Raw genomic sequence first — 13,296 nt, 5'->3', positions numbered from 1 at the left:
AGAACAAGAGATGCGACAGTACAATGATAGAATTACGAATGATTATACTAGTGCGCGCAGCTACAACATTGTCGTCTACAAATCGCAATAACTTACGAATGACATCCTCTATACCTTGACACCGGTGTCTACCAAGGACAATACAGATGACCTCCAAACAATGCACCACAGTGCCAACGAGAGCAAACCTAAGCAGAGAGCGAAGAGGCGAGCCTCTTCTCCTGCCGGACTATGCTCAAAGAGAAGCTCCAGCATCCCCTTTCTCATGACGTCGGGGTGTCCGCTGGGCCGTAGCTCGCACTTCCACCGGCGCGTCCAACCATTCCCATTTGCTCGCCATCCGTTGCCAACGCCCATGCCGAACCATATCGCAGCACCCACGAGCGCTCCCCGTATGATACCGCCGCTCCCGCCATTCCAGAACGACGCGCGCCACTCAGAGATGAACAGGCTGATCGGGATGCCGTGGGTGTCGCACGCTAGTTCGAACGTCCCTTTCTCGATCGGCGGCGGGAGGGGCAGCGTCGGCGTGTGCGTCGGTATGTAAGATATGGTGAATCGGGAAAGGCGAGGATTGGTGAGAGCGATGCGTGCTGCTCCTGCATGCATCGGCTCTTCACCGTGAAACTTTACGATGCTGAGCTGCAGGGTCCGGAGCTTTGCGAGCTTGCTGAGAGACCGTGAAAAGGAATCCTAGGACAAGGTCAACACTCTGAACAGCTACTTTAAGATGGACGTGACGTACGAGATAAAACGAGGGCTTAGAAGTACAGGTCAGGTCGAGGTGCAGCAATTGAGGACATGATGAGATAATGGTGCGGAATACGCCGTTGCTGTCATATCCGCTATGCAGGGCGAAGGTGATCTTGAGCGATGTAAGTGCGGGAAGATCCATGAGCACTCGAGAGATAGTGAGCGGTGTGAACTCCCTAAGTTGCATGGGCTCCAGCAAGCGAACGGATTGCAATGTAATCGAAAGGGGTGAACTTGATGGCGCGTGTTGCCCCTGAGCTGCCCAAGGGAGGTTCGCATTGGCATTCACGTTGGCTGCCCCGTTCTGATCCCTATCGATGAGAGCTCTGAGATGCTCCAATGATCCGCTGTATTCCTTCAAGATAGGGAGCGCATCCCTGTCAAGCTCACCCAGATCTACTGAGTGGATGTTTGAATGGCTCAAGATATGGAGGCCCTCAAGCGTGGGATGCCGTTCGAGGAACCTGAGGAACGGATGAACTAGCGCGGGGTTCACAGGAGCCGGAATTTCGCTCGTCGGTTCACCGATGGTCAACGAGCGCAGGCGAGGCCAGTAGCTTGTGAGGAGGCGCAAGATGTCGAGGGGCTCGGCAGATGTTCCCGCGACCGCCAACGACTCGAGGTTGGGACATCGATTGACGAGCATGTCCCGGATAGGGGAGAAGACCGGCTCGCTTTCTACAATGACGTTCACAGACGATCATATGGACATGACTGAGAACCTACCTCGTGAAGGGATATGCAACTGAGAATGGTAGAACCCATCCTTGAAGAACAGTGAAAAACTAGCAAGGTCATTGAACTCGAATAACTGCAATACATTCGCTGAATTTAGATGATACGGCATGCAGAAGGAACTGCATCGACGTACATGGCTGCTGGGACGAGGCAAAAAGCACCCGAATGTGGTTCCGATATTCCTCAGGTATGGACAGCTTCAGACGAAGGAACCCATCATTAGTGGCGGTAACTGAGGCGCACAAGCGCGTTTCGACGTACCACTCCTGCAAGCTAGACCACATGCGGTCATCCGGCAGCATATCGTCCCCATCCCACTCGAACGTCTGCAGAGCATCTAAATGCCGCGCCGCCAGACTGACCAACCGAGAAACCGTCCCCGCATTGTCCCAGGCCCTCAGTTGCTGTCGCCGCTTGAATCGCTGTTCTTCTGGGCACACGACGAGCTTCTGGACATGTCGTGCGATCTTCGGGCAGCGCTGCAGCATGCCCAGCGTCGCTTCGCATTGTGCAGGGCCTCGTAGTTCGACGATGGAGTAGACTGCCGGTATTAGCTTCCAGTAAACGTCCGACGACTATCGCAGGCAATTAGTATTGCTCGTATCCCCTCGTAGACACTGGACAGAGATCGGTCTTACTGCCAGACTGAAGTGGAGGATATCAGAGAGTGTGGTGAGATGCGACCCGATCTCACTGAACACGTCCGCTGGTATAGAGTATAGCGAGGAGTGACGGTTCGGCGGTGTCGAGCTCAACAGTCGGTGGACGGAAACATCCGCAAAGGAGACATCTTGCATAATAGTACGACAATAAGTTATTAGGCGGTAGGGAAGGGGTGGCGAGTGATTCGAGTTGCGTCCTTATGGTCTTATAAGTGCTCTCCAATCCTCCGACATCTTCGGTTCCCCGGATGGCACTCTTGGGTTTGACGTTGATGTATGGAACACGGTGGCTGGACCTGAAGGCCATCCCATCGAACACCGCGTCGACACAGACGCTCTTTCTCCAGAACTCCACGTCACACAAGCTACACGTCGGAACATATGCCCTCGTTCTGCCGCGATGGTGCACGTATGCTTATGTATTGCGTATGAATATATGAATGTACACGTCAGTCTCGCACATCAAACTTCCCATGTCCCCATCTGCAAGAAAATACCACAATCTAGTACCTGCAAATATCGAATGGTGTGGCAGCGAGTCAGACATGCATGCACGATGCAAAAAGGTGCGGTGGTGATATAAATCAGGACCTGACAACCGGTCAGCGCTCGTCCCGCTTGACGAATATACCAGCAAGACGACGAAGGAGAGAAAGACGCACATCTTGTACTGGATCTCCGTCTCCGGATCATCGCGCACCCTGTAGGTGATGGTGATGTCGAGGTCGCGGTTATTCCGCGCATTCGGAGCACAGGTCAATCGACCGGATATATCTTCTCCTGCGGATACGGTGATGGTGTTGGGAGTGTAAAAGACGGTTTGTCTATTTGAATGACAAAAGACATATTAGCACGTTCTCTTCTTCCTCTGAATTGAATCAGCTCACTTCCAGTGGGTATATTTGGAATGGGGACCAGTCGAGAACCTGACCTTCGTGTGGGTGCACTCGAAGGAGATGTCAAACCATGCGAGGAATGCATGCACGTCTGACAATCAGACTTTTGATGAATACAATCCGAGTTCTAAACATGACAAAATACTACGCACAATCATTTCTTTGTGCCTTGAGCGTGAATGGAGAGGTGAAGGTCAGATCTTCTTTTTTGGCAGTAAGCAAGTCAATGTGCTGCGCAATGCATGAGGTGAGCGCATGCTATCCTCACTTTTCATGATAGACACAGACCTTAATCATGCAGTTGTTTGTAACGATTGCTTTCGCGTCAACAGTATCTACAAGGGGTTCTCGCAGCGCGATATCCTTGATGCAGGAGTAATCAAACCCATAGACGTTGTCCCAGACTATAAGCAATTCGTTAGAGACAGGTTCTTGTTCCGTAATCACAATGGGTCAGCTCACAGTTGATTTTCTCCTCCTTGTATTCGGAGTCTTCAATAGCAGACAAATACAGCGTTGCAGTATCAGGGAAGATGAGACCGCCAGGCTTCAGATAGCGGTCACGTGCGAGTAGGACAGTATCGAGCATGGACTCGTATAACAGGAAGTAGCCCATCCACTCGGAGATGATGATATCGAACTGCTGGATCGGTAGTGGGACATCCTCCAACTTCCCTTTGACAAGGGTGATCTCTGTGATGTAAAGGGTCATCATGACTGGCGGCACAATTTGAAAAGGTTAAAGCGACGTACTGTCTTTGAAGCCATTGGCTTCAATAATTTTGACGGCTTGGTCGATGATGTTTGACATGTCAATCTATCGTAATATGTAAGTATCCAGCTCGCTGCCTCGATAGATACACACATGCCCCGACAACGTGTTTCGCGCCAGCCCTCGCGGCAAACATACTGAGGATACCGGTCCCACAGCCAACATCAAGAACAGTCTTGCCCCTGAACAAGTGAGGGTTGTTCATGATTGCGTTGCGATATGAGCCCGTTCGCACGGAGTCTTTGAGCATTTCCTCGTGGATACCTATGATATCGGGTGGCAAATCAGTGTCTGCTGCTGCGAAAAACGTAGAAGAAGCATACACACCGAAGTGGGCGTAGGAGTCGGCATAGCTGTTTCGACGCGCAGCAGTCAATATGATACTCACTATGACACCCTGCAGATGGTACAGAGCTGCAGAGATGGTTGAATACGCGAACGAACTAGTCTCTCGAGGTCATGTTGTCTGGCGTAACCTCATCCTGCGTCGTGTTGGACGACGATGATGGTCCTGCGCTTTCCATGGTTGCGTTACACTGATCACAAAAACAGTGAAGTCTTGGAAGGAAGTGAGCAAAGCAAGAAGAATACCCTTGAGCACGGCCGAGCGGAATAACTTGAAATGCTTGGATTGCAAGAAAAATCAACGCGCACGTGGACTCGATCAAATAGATCGATCGAGAACAACAAGGGATCACGTGCGTGCCGGCGCATGAAGGCGGTGCTATAGGCATGCTCTAGGCGGACTCCGCTGTCCGGGTGGGCCACGTATTACGGCATGGAGCACGTACGCCATAGCCTTCCGCAGCTCCGAGCCGTCCTCAAACTAGACCGCAGCCGGCACTGGGCACCCCACCTCTCCCCCGCCTACTTAGGTCCCTCCTTGCTCCGTCCGTCATGATAGTTGACTCTAACAACACCATAAACATGGTGCGTGCTGCGAGCTTCCCATCGCATCGTTCACCTCGCTCACAACCACTCATCTTGCAGACTCAGAAATCGGACAATCCAACTACGCAGCCTCCTTCATACGATGCGGTCGTATCAGAGATGGCCTGTAAGCAAGATCTCCTCTCTTTGGTCTGCAAACACTGATCGTACTGCAGCTTCAGGACCGTACGTCGCTGAAGGGGCCACAAAGGGCTCTACGGTGAATGTACCGCCACCACCACGGCAACGATCATACTACCCAGGTCCAATGTCCGGTCCTCCTCCAGCCTCTGCCGGCCCCTATCCTACCGCGACAGTGTACAACTACGTGAATCCCGTCACTGGGGAGCATGTTGCATCGCTATTGCCTCCAGACCACCCGCAGATGATCTGCTTGCAGCAGGGCGGGCACGTCGTGCGCACGCAGTTCGGCTTACTTGGTGAGTCAATTCGAAGCAGGCTGCGCAATGATGCAGAAACATTGATGTTTGACATGCAGGTATCCTCGCGGCAATCTTCTGGTTCCCTTTCGGTATTGCCTGCTGCCTATTGGATCGGAAGGTCACTTGCGCCCGCTGCGGCGCGGTCCTTGAGGAGGGGCCGTGCGGCTAAGTCAGCCTTCACGAAGCTTCCACTTTACCTCAACAAAGGAGAAGGTGGTGATTATATTTACATCTTTCTTGCTTTCATTTTTTTCCCTCGTCTCCACAATATCCTTTTTGTACACTGTAGAGCGGCGCGGACATTAGCTTTTATCTGGAGTTTTATTTTGGTGATCTGTATAACAAATAATGAACTTTCTGGAGTGTGTGTTGTGTCCGTCGACCTCATTCTGCCTTTGATTCCGCAGCTGGTCTCAGGCACATGCGGCGCTTGGGCGCTCCGGTGGTGATCCGTGCTATGTCAAGCATTTGCAATGGTAACTCTCAGGGTTTAGCGGATCTGCGTAGGCAAGGCAGGTAGACCGATGATATTAGATTCCTGGGACACTCAGCCGCGTTGCGGCGAATTACGCGTATCCAGAGATCCACGCAACTTAGTCACATAGCTTGATAGGTGGTTGCGCCCACATGAAGGTGAGTTGTATGTTCACGATCATGAATTCTACTTATCGGGATTAGGAAACGTTCGCTCTTGTGGTTCGTTCAAATAAAACGTCAAGAGTTGAGAGGAGTAGTACTACCTGTCGTGATCACGTCACGGAGAGTGCCGGGCTTGCAAGACTTCAGGCTGTTGAACGCTCGACATTGTCGAACACATCCTAACGTGGAGTGTCAGTCCGGCTCAAACACCACTACCCCACATCGCAACAGCGCACACAACTAACAACCATGCTGCAAGTACCAGACCAGTCGACCCAGACGTGCGTCATTCGAGTCCTAGAGACCTACAAGCGAAACCCGTACAACCCCACGCAATCCGAGAATGCACGACTCCGCAATCCAGGTAGCTTCATAACGGTCGTGTTTTTTCCCGTTCTTGTTCACTTTGACGTGTGGCAGGCACCGCCCGTGCCAACCTCGCGGCTTCCTTGGAAGCCCCTCAAGGCACTCAGACAGACAGCTGGGCAGCGAAGCACAGCCATCAGACGGTCCTGCAGCAACACTGCGACTACTTCGACCCCGACCACGACGGCGTCGTCTGGCCTATCGACACCTTCCGCGGCCTCCGCAATCTAGGCTTCAACCTCCTCCACTGTCTCGTGGCGGTGTTCATCATCAACGGCTTCCTCTCGTACCCCACCGTGCCTGGCCTCCTCCCGGACCTGTTCTTTCGCGTCTACGTGCAAAACATCCACAAGTCGAAGCATGGCAGCGATACTGGCACGTACGACAACGAGGGCCGGTTTATCCCGCAAAAGTGCGTACGCCGCTGCGTTGTCTTGTGCATTTTGGTGCTGATGGAGATGACGCAGGTTTGAAGACGTTTTCTCGAAGTACGCAGACGGAAGAGTAGGATTGACCAAGTGGGGAATTGTGAGACTCCTTCATGGACAACGCGGCCTCCTCGATCCGGCCGGTTGGGCCGGCGCCATTATGGAGTGTAAGTAGATCCTCATATCCACAGCGCATAGAGGATGTCCCAAGGTGACCTTAATTGTTAACGATGCAGGGCTCTTCGTGTACCTGCTGATCTGGCCCGAGGATGGCATCATCAAGAAAGAAGACGTCCGCCGCGTATACGATGGGAGCATCTTCGCCGAACTTTCTCTCAAAAGATCTGGTAAAGCCTATGCGACATGACCTTGCAAGCTCGATGACCGCCAGATGATACGGACGCCTTTCGGACATAGATCCTATAGCTCGACGCGGTGCCCTCATGATGATAGACTTTTGTCGAGAATTTACGCAGTACGATATCTTGTACCTTGTAGCAAAACCTGTAACCCGATGTCAGGAGGATTTGTAGCCATATATCGTGAGGTCATACCCGTTGATCGCTTCGCCACCAGTACGCCTGGTGATCGGTGCTGTCCCAGAATAGGCAACTCAAGTTCGTCTCCATGTTGCTCTCCCTCATTAGCGTCCGTGGACATCTGCCCCTCACACTCTTCAGAAAGCACGCATATATTGACCTTAACAGACGCACCCTCATGCAGGCGGCGATCAACAAGCTCGTAGGGAAGGAGGAATACAGCCAGGCCGACGTCCCAGACTTGCATGGCAGGGTAAGTGTCCTTCCTCGAGTACTCTGACCCAGTCGAAGTTACTGCGCCCAGTCGGTATTTATACTGACTTTTGAGCAGACGGCAGTAGTGACGGGCGGGACGGGCGGTATAGGATTCGAGGTGGCCAAAACCCTCGCCCTTGCCAAAGCCCGCGTTCTCCTCCTCGCGCGCGGCAGCGAAAATGCCGAAGAGGCCATCTCAAAGATCCGTACTGCTGCTCAAGACTCCTCGGGTGCTCTCATCGACGTGACGTTCATCGAGTGCGACCTGGGTAACCTCAAGCACGTCAAGAAGGTCGGCGACCAAATCCGGGAGCAAGAGGAGCGGCTCGACCTTGTACGTTGCTCACTTGCACATAATATGCGCATCATTCCAACTGAAATGCACTCTCCAGCTCATCTGCGACGCCGGCGTGGGCGTGAACAAGTACGACACCTCGACGGATGGCATCGACCGACATTTTGCCGTGAACCATCTCGGGCATTTCTACCTCGTCAACCGGCTCCTGCCGCTCATGCGGCGCACAGCCGCACAGCCACACACGCCCGCCCCGCGCATAGTCTGTGTCTCATCCTCGCTTCACGCGGCCGCACCGTCTTCAGTGCGCTTCAAGTCGCTCGACGAAATCAACACCGATATTGGGTCCGTGCAGCTGTACGCCCGCAGCAAGCTCGCGAACATCTTGTTCGTCAAGTTCGGGATCATCGAGCGTGTGCTGGGTCCTGCAAGCGACCGCATCCTTGCACTCGCTACGCACCCCGGCGCGGTGCACACGGGGCAGCAGGAGCAGTTCAAAGAGGCATACGGCAACCTGGCGGGCACCGTGATGAAGCATGCAACGATTCCGTTCATGCGTAATCCGGATCAGGGAAGTTTGAGTACTCTGTGGGCAGCGACGTGCGAGGAAGTCGAGCAACACAGCCCGAAGTGGAACGGACGTTACATCACGGACCCCGGAGAGGGAAGCAAGGAGAGTGACATGGCGCGCGATGCACAACTCGGAGAGAACTTGTGGAAGCTGAGCGAGCAACTGATAACGGACAAAGTGGGCGACGACGCGTTGTTACCGTGGAACGAAAGGAAACCGTAGATGGAGACACGAAGTATGACAGAGCGGTCGACATCACAGAGGGTATGTTGCGCAGCAGACGAACGGATTGTTCGGTAGTGCCCCTAGAATTGTATGAATGGCATCCTATAATACCGATACCGTACCGCATATGGATATCTACGAAAGCGTCTCGCGCGTAGCAACAGATCAGTGTGCACTTCAGACTCACCGAAAGTCATTAAATAGCACATACAGGCTTGCCTGACAGGTGGTCATCGATAAATGCAGAGACTCGCATTGCTTTTGAGTGTACAACCAGCAACCGACGTACAATACAGCCCCCTTTCCACTCTCGCGGCAAAGACTCCCACAGCAATGACACCATTTTGAGAGGCTGGTGAATGCGTTATGAGGTGACGGTCCACACACGGACGAGGTTGTCCGTGAAGCCGCCGAACAGCGTCTGTCCGTCCGCCGACCAGGCGATGGACACGCACTCGGGTTCTCGAGCATGTGCGCTCTGGGCAAAGTCGGGCTTGAGCTCGTCGACGATCGACCTATGAGGTGCACAGTAAGACTAACGCAGATCTGTACCCTTACAGACCGACACGCACTTGCTCTCCAGATCGAAGATCTTGATGCATGTCGCAGTCGCCGCGCAGAGCCAGTATCGGTTGGGGGAGAAGACGAGGGCGTTGACAATGTCACCTGCCTCTAGCGAGTAGAGGTGCTTGCCCTCATTCAGGTCCCACAGCATGGTGATGCCGTCCTTTCCACCGGACGCGGCCAATGAGCCATCAGGTGAAACAGAGACAGTGTTGATGTAGCCGGTGTGGCCGTAGTGGTTGGTCTTGAGCTTGAATTTCGAGAGCTCCCAGACCTGACGGAGATTGTCAGCGTTCGGTACCAAGTCAAAATGAACGCAAATAAGAGAAGGTCAGAGATCTTGGTGATTTGTGTAGTCTCATTGGGTGATACCCTCTGAAGTAGCAAATATGTTGTAACATCACACCGAAAGAGTGGTCAAAGCTAGAATATATGAAAATGAAGCTCACCTTGACCACCTTGTCCCAACCGCAAGAGACAATGACGGGGTTCAAGACATTAGGGCTGAAGCGCACGCATGATACCCTGTAGAGAGGACATCCTGCGTTAATACCTCGCGGAGCACCAAACCCTAATCTGCAACTCACCACTCGGTGTGGCCATCCTCCTTGATGTCAAACTTGCACTCTCCAAGTGTGTTCCAGAGCTTGATTGTCTTGTCGCGCGAGCCAGAGACAATCTGCCGGTTGTCAGCGCTGAAGCTGACCGAGAGGACATCAGAGGTGTGGCCGACAAAACGGCGCGTTGTGAGACCGGTATTGAGATCCCAGAGGCGAAGGGTGTGGTCCCATGAGGAAGAAAGCGCGAACTGGCCGTCGGACGAGATGACAACGTCAGACACGAAATGGCCGTGGCCGTGGAGGATGCGCTTAGGGTAACCATACGAGTCCTCGTCGCGCGTCAATTGCCAGACGATGATGGTCTTATCTGCGTTGAGTCGTGTCAGACCACATCAGCCATGTATTCGACCTAGCGAACGTACCGCGGGACGCAGTCAGGATCATGTCCGGGTTCTCGGACGAAGTGGCGATGGCGGTGACCCAGCCCTTGTGGCCGGCCATCGAACCGAGATAACGCAGGGATTCCGTCATGCTGGCGAGTGTATGGGGAGGATTGAGGAGGGCGGCGGCGTCGGTCTTGAGCTGCTCGTCGCTGTTACGGCCCTGCGTGGAATGGCGGGAGAGCGTGACAGCCACAGTGACTGGTACTGTACAGCCCCGGCAATCGCCGAGATCAAAGTTCACTGGCGCTTTCGCTTCCTAAGTTCAGCGGGCGCTTGCGAGGTGAGGTAGGAACCAGGGAGAGGATTCGGCCGGGCAAGCACGCGGCTTTTTCCGCCGTGCATGAAAGGTGCTCGGGTCTGGATCGCCAGTGTCCGGGGTCCTTGCATCGGTGCCCAGGCTCCTGATTCGCTGGCCGGCGATCCGGGGCTTCCGAGCGCGTCTAAGCCGAACTCTCGAGCGTGAAGTGGCGGCGTAGCAGCCTAACGAGGGGGGGGCACGACTACACCACCACTAAACACTAAAAAAAGGAGTGGGTGAGTGGGTAAAGAAACTACGAGACGAGCTGGTAGCGAAGGTCGTGGCGGGTGGGAAGAGACGTAGCGCGTACGTCAGTTGAGCGCATCTCTTCTGCGCCCGCCTGCTTAGTAAGCAAGCGTTCGGCCCAGCGCTCGTTCCTCGTTCTGGTCCTGAACTTCACTTGTCCTCATGCTCTACGCAGTATTTTGTGCGATATATGTAAGTCACAGAGATATTTTCGGACAGGGTTCTCGCCTGCTTCAGCATTCAGAACTCTACGGTCATAATATGCACGAAGTCTACTACTTCAAGAATGTAGGAGAAATGGTGAGTTTTGCGTCCCAACTTCTTCCCCACAGCTGTTTTGCCTATGATACAAATGCTTGACGGGAATGAACTCGCAATGATGCTTGATTTTAAGGGTGTTTCCCTATGAGACCACATTTTTTCCACCAGAATCTCTGATTATTCATCTTTCATATATGAGCATATGTTCGTACTCACTCAACGCTTTATTCACACGCCCTTGTGCAAGTGTCTGCACGAGATATCAATGAAACGATTGTGTTGGACACCTTATGAGCGTGCTATGACTTCTTCAGCGCAAACGGTACAGGAAGGCAACCAACCGCCACCTGAAGGCCTGAAGCTTTGAAGAGCCATCGTCGATATCTGACCATGTCGACACGAAACCCATATGTCTGATTGTGTAGATACGTGTACGTACAAGAAGCTAATCGACGCGTACGTCCTGAGTTTGCGGACGCCCGGTGTTGGGTTCGTAGGGTCGCGACGCGCATCTTGCTCAGACGCGGTCACGTGCATCGATCGCGGAGCTAATCTTCCGATGCTTAGGGCTGTTGACTCGCTTCCTCAATTCCTTGGTCGTGACCTTTACGTTTGCGGCAAGGCAATTGAAGGATAGGTCAGGATCTTTGTGACATTCTATTTGACAGCCGTCATGAGGATCCCTGTGATCAGTGAGTGAGAATTGTCGGAGTGGACGACAGATAACCGACTTTGCAATCCTATCCTTGGTGCAGTTGACACAGATCCCGGTGTTGATGATACCCTGGCCATGTACGAGTCTTTTATATATGCAATGAAAACACACTGATCACAGCTCATTTTAAAGACTACTGGCATTGGCTTCTCCAGAACTAGAGGTCCTCGCCATAATCATCTCCTTTGGTACGTACCTAAATACCATCATAGTACAGTGTAATAGGTCCTTTAACGTGAGTGATCTTTAGGTAACACTGACATTGAATCATCATAGTACGTGATTTCAGCATGCTCGTTCTGCTATCACCGACTCTGCTAAACAGTCTGAACATCCTGAAACTCTATAAGGCCATCGCGAAACATTTGGAGCAACACCCGGAGGATCATGCACGTTTCCCTGGCTACTCATCCTCCACCAAGATAATTCTTGCCAAGGGTGCGGATCATCCTTTAAAAGGCGATTTGCACAGCGCACAGTACTTCCACGGCCGGTAAGTGCCGCGAAAGGCACATTCTTGCCATGTATTCTAATCAACTCGTGCATCATCGTGCAGAGATGGTCTCACAGACATCACGCACCGGCACCCAGATTTAGACATCAAGGATATCCCGCAGACCCATTCATACCTACACTTTGCCAACAAGACTGGAGTGGAGGTTGCGGCAGAGCTCATAGCTTCTCGGCCCACGAGGAGTGTTACATATCTTGTTTTGGGGCCGATGACGAACCTTGCACAACTTATGCGCCGGCATGGAGACGTCATAAGGAGCCGTATCGGCCGTATCGTCTGTATGGGCGGAGCCTTGGACGTTCCTGGTAACACAAGTCCGGTCGCAGAATGTATGTGATGCATATTGCTCGGACCATAATGCAAACTGATACATTTTAAAGTCAACTTCTTCGCCGACCCATATGCTGTGCGAGAGCTTCTCACTCCCACCTCGCCCGAGATGGGCCTTCCACTCGAGCGCTTTCTTCTGCTACCCCTCGATCTCACAACTCCGCACGAGCTGCCGTTCCCTTACTACAGAGACAAGGTCGATGCCGCTTTCGAGTCAACAAAAAAGCCGTCGAGAAGCCAGGACAAACCTCCCCTCGTTCACTTTACGAGCGCGTTTCTGGAGCGCACTCGCGAGATTATGATTGAGTTCGGAAAAGACGCTATGGAGTTGCACGACATTGTGGCGCTGTGGTGTGCTATTGAGAATCTTCCTTCGCCCGACGACGCCGTGGGCGCCATTCCGACATTGCAACCGGGCTGGCGGGCGACGAAGAGAAAGTTCGAGGTGGAACGGTCAGCGCATGCTCTCTTGATGACGATCGTCAGGCGAATTGCTAACGTCTTCTTTTCAGTGTCGGCGAGTTGACGCGCGGCATGCTAGTGGTGGATCGACGAGACGATCCAGGAGCGTACGCTCCTGGTGTGAATCGTGCTGAAGTGCAGGCGGAGCTTGACCGACACCACTTTCATCACACAGGTGACTACGAGTCTACAGCCGTGCCAGCTCAGGTCGAGGTCGAGCGGTCCGACCAGACGGAACCTTTGCCTGATAATCCAGCTGGTATTGCCTGTGTTGTAGAGACCCCAGGCTCAAGAGCACTGGTCAAGCTGATGATGGAGAGAATATGGGGAACTCAAGGTTATGCCTTTGATGATATGAGCTGATGCAGATTTTAATAAGATGCGCATGGGC

At 53.0% G+C, this 13,296-nt stretch overlaps 7 protein-coding genes across 7 annotated transcripts; 4 read left to right on the top strand and 3 right to left on the bottom strand.

The window, feature by feature from the left end:
* Positions 1 to 108: 108 nt before the first annotated feature.
* Positions 109 to 2,288, bottom strand: LAESUDRAFT_734696 (uncharacterized protein; the record flags this gene model as incomplete). Its single annotated transcript, XM_040910535.1, has 6 exons — positions 109 to 693; positions 746 to 1,431; positions 1,480 to 1,564; positions 1,625 to 1,688; positions 1,753 to 2,066; positions 2,130 to 2,288. The coding sequence occupies 6 exons, from the start codon at positions 2,286 to 2,288 to the stop codon at positions 109 to 111; spliced, it is 1,893 nt and encodes a 630-aa protein (XP_040768751.1).
* Positions 2,289 to 2,577: 289 nt separating this feature from the next.
* LAESUDRAFT_721425 (S-adenosyl-L-methionine-dependent methyltransferase) lies at positions 2,578 to 4,433 on the bottom strand. Its single transcript, XM_040908013.1, has 10 exons — positions 4,266 to 4,433; positions 4,149 to 4,174; positions 3,919 to 4,085; positions 3,803 to 3,866; positions 3,512 to 3,742; positions 3,338 to 3,453; positions 3,202 to 3,280; positions 3,041 to 3,140; positions 2,816 to 2,977; positions 2,578 to 2,663 (listed from the first exon to the last, which is right to left on the bottom strand). The coding sequence occupies exons 1-10, from the start codon at positions 4,343 to 4,345 to the stop codon at positions 2,657 to 2,659; spliced, it is 1,032 nt and encodes a 343-aa protein (XP_040768750.1). The 5' UTR covers positions 4,346 to 4,433; the 3' UTR covers positions 2,578 to 2,656.
* Positions 4,434 to 4,980: 547 nt separating this feature from the next.
* Positions 4,981 to 5,528, top strand: LAESUDRAFT_721424 (uncharacterized protein). The gene is made up of 2 exons (XM_040908012.1): positions 4,981 to 5,191; positions 5,251 to 5,528. The coding sequence occupies exons 1-2, from the start codon at positions 5,020 to 5,022 to the stop codon at positions 5,361 to 5,363; spliced, it is 285 nt and encodes a 94-aa protein (XP_040768749.1). The 5' UTR covers positions 4,981 to 5,019; the 3' UTR covers positions 5,364 to 5,528.
* A 554-nt stretch (positions 5,529 to 6,082) lies between these two features.
* LAESUDRAFT_741316 (Caleosin-domain-containing protein) lies at positions 6,083 to 7,160 on the top strand (the record flags this gene model as incomplete). The annotated part of the gene is made up of 4 exons (XM_040911134.1): positions 6,083 to 6,197; positions 6,254 to 6,611; positions 6,667 to 6,794; positions 6,864 to 7,160. The coding sequence occupies 4 exons, from the start codon at positions 6,083 to 6,085 to the stop codon at positions 6,992 to 6,994; spliced, it is 732 nt and encodes a 243-aa protein (XP_040768748.1). The 3' UTR covers positions 6,995 to 7,160.
* A 184-nt stretch (positions 7,161 to 7,344) lies between these two features.
* LAESUDRAFT_693502 (NAD-binding protein) lies at positions 7,345 to 8,509 on the top strand (the record flags this gene model as incomplete). The annotated part of the gene is made up of 3 exons (XM_040906166.1): positions 7,345 to 7,419; positions 7,498 to 7,755; positions 7,814 to 8,509. The coding sequence occupies 3 exons, from the start codon at positions 7,345 to 7,347 to the stop codon at positions 8,507 to 8,509; spliced, it is 1,029 nt and encodes a 342-aa protein (XP_040768747.1).
* A 286-nt stretch (positions 8,510 to 8,795) lies between these two features.
* Positions 8,796 to 10,363, bottom strand: LAESUDRAFT_360650 (guanine nucleotide binding protein beta subunit). The gene is made up of 5 exons (XM_040902167.1): positions 10,059 to 10,363; positions 9,664 to 10,003; positions 9,526 to 9,601; positions 9,085 to 9,350; positions 8,796 to 9,027 (listed from the first exon to the last, which is right to left on the bottom strand). The coding sequence occupies exons 1-5, from the start codon at positions 10,165 to 10,167 to the stop codon at positions 8,877 to 8,879; spliced, it is 942 nt and encodes a 313-aa protein (XP_040768746.1). The 5' UTR covers positions 10,168 to 10,363; the 3' UTR covers positions 8,796 to 8,876.
* A 1,194-nt stretch (positions 10,364 to 11,557) lies between these two features.
* Positions 11,558 to 13,268, top strand: LAESUDRAFT_755633 (nucleoside hydrolase; the record flags this gene model as incomplete). The annotated part of the gene is made up of 8 exons (XM_040912045.1): positions 11,558 to 11,576; positions 11,640 to 11,676; positions 11,732 to 11,787; positions 11,850 to 11,874; positions 11,925 to 12,092; positions 12,156 to 12,442; positions 12,494 to 12,896; positions 12,956 to 13,268. 8 exons carry the CDS (start codon positions 11,558 to 11,560, stop codon positions 13,266 to 13,268), a joined length of 1,308 nt encoding a protein of 435 aa, XP_040768745.1.
* Between the last annotated feature and the right edge of the window lie 28 nt (positions 13,269 to 13,296).

Source organism: Laetiporus sulphureus (genome assembly GCF_001632365.1).
Source record: "Laetiporus sulphureus 93-53 unplaced genomic scaffold LAESUscaffold_4, whole genome shotgun sequence".
NCBI classification, from domain to species: Eukaryota; Fungi; Basidiomycota; class Agaricomycetes; order Polyporales; family Laetiporaceae; genus Laetiporus; species Laetiporus sulphureus.
Note: the sequence above shows the minus strand (reverse complement) of the source record. Positions and strands in the feature narration are given on the sequence as shown.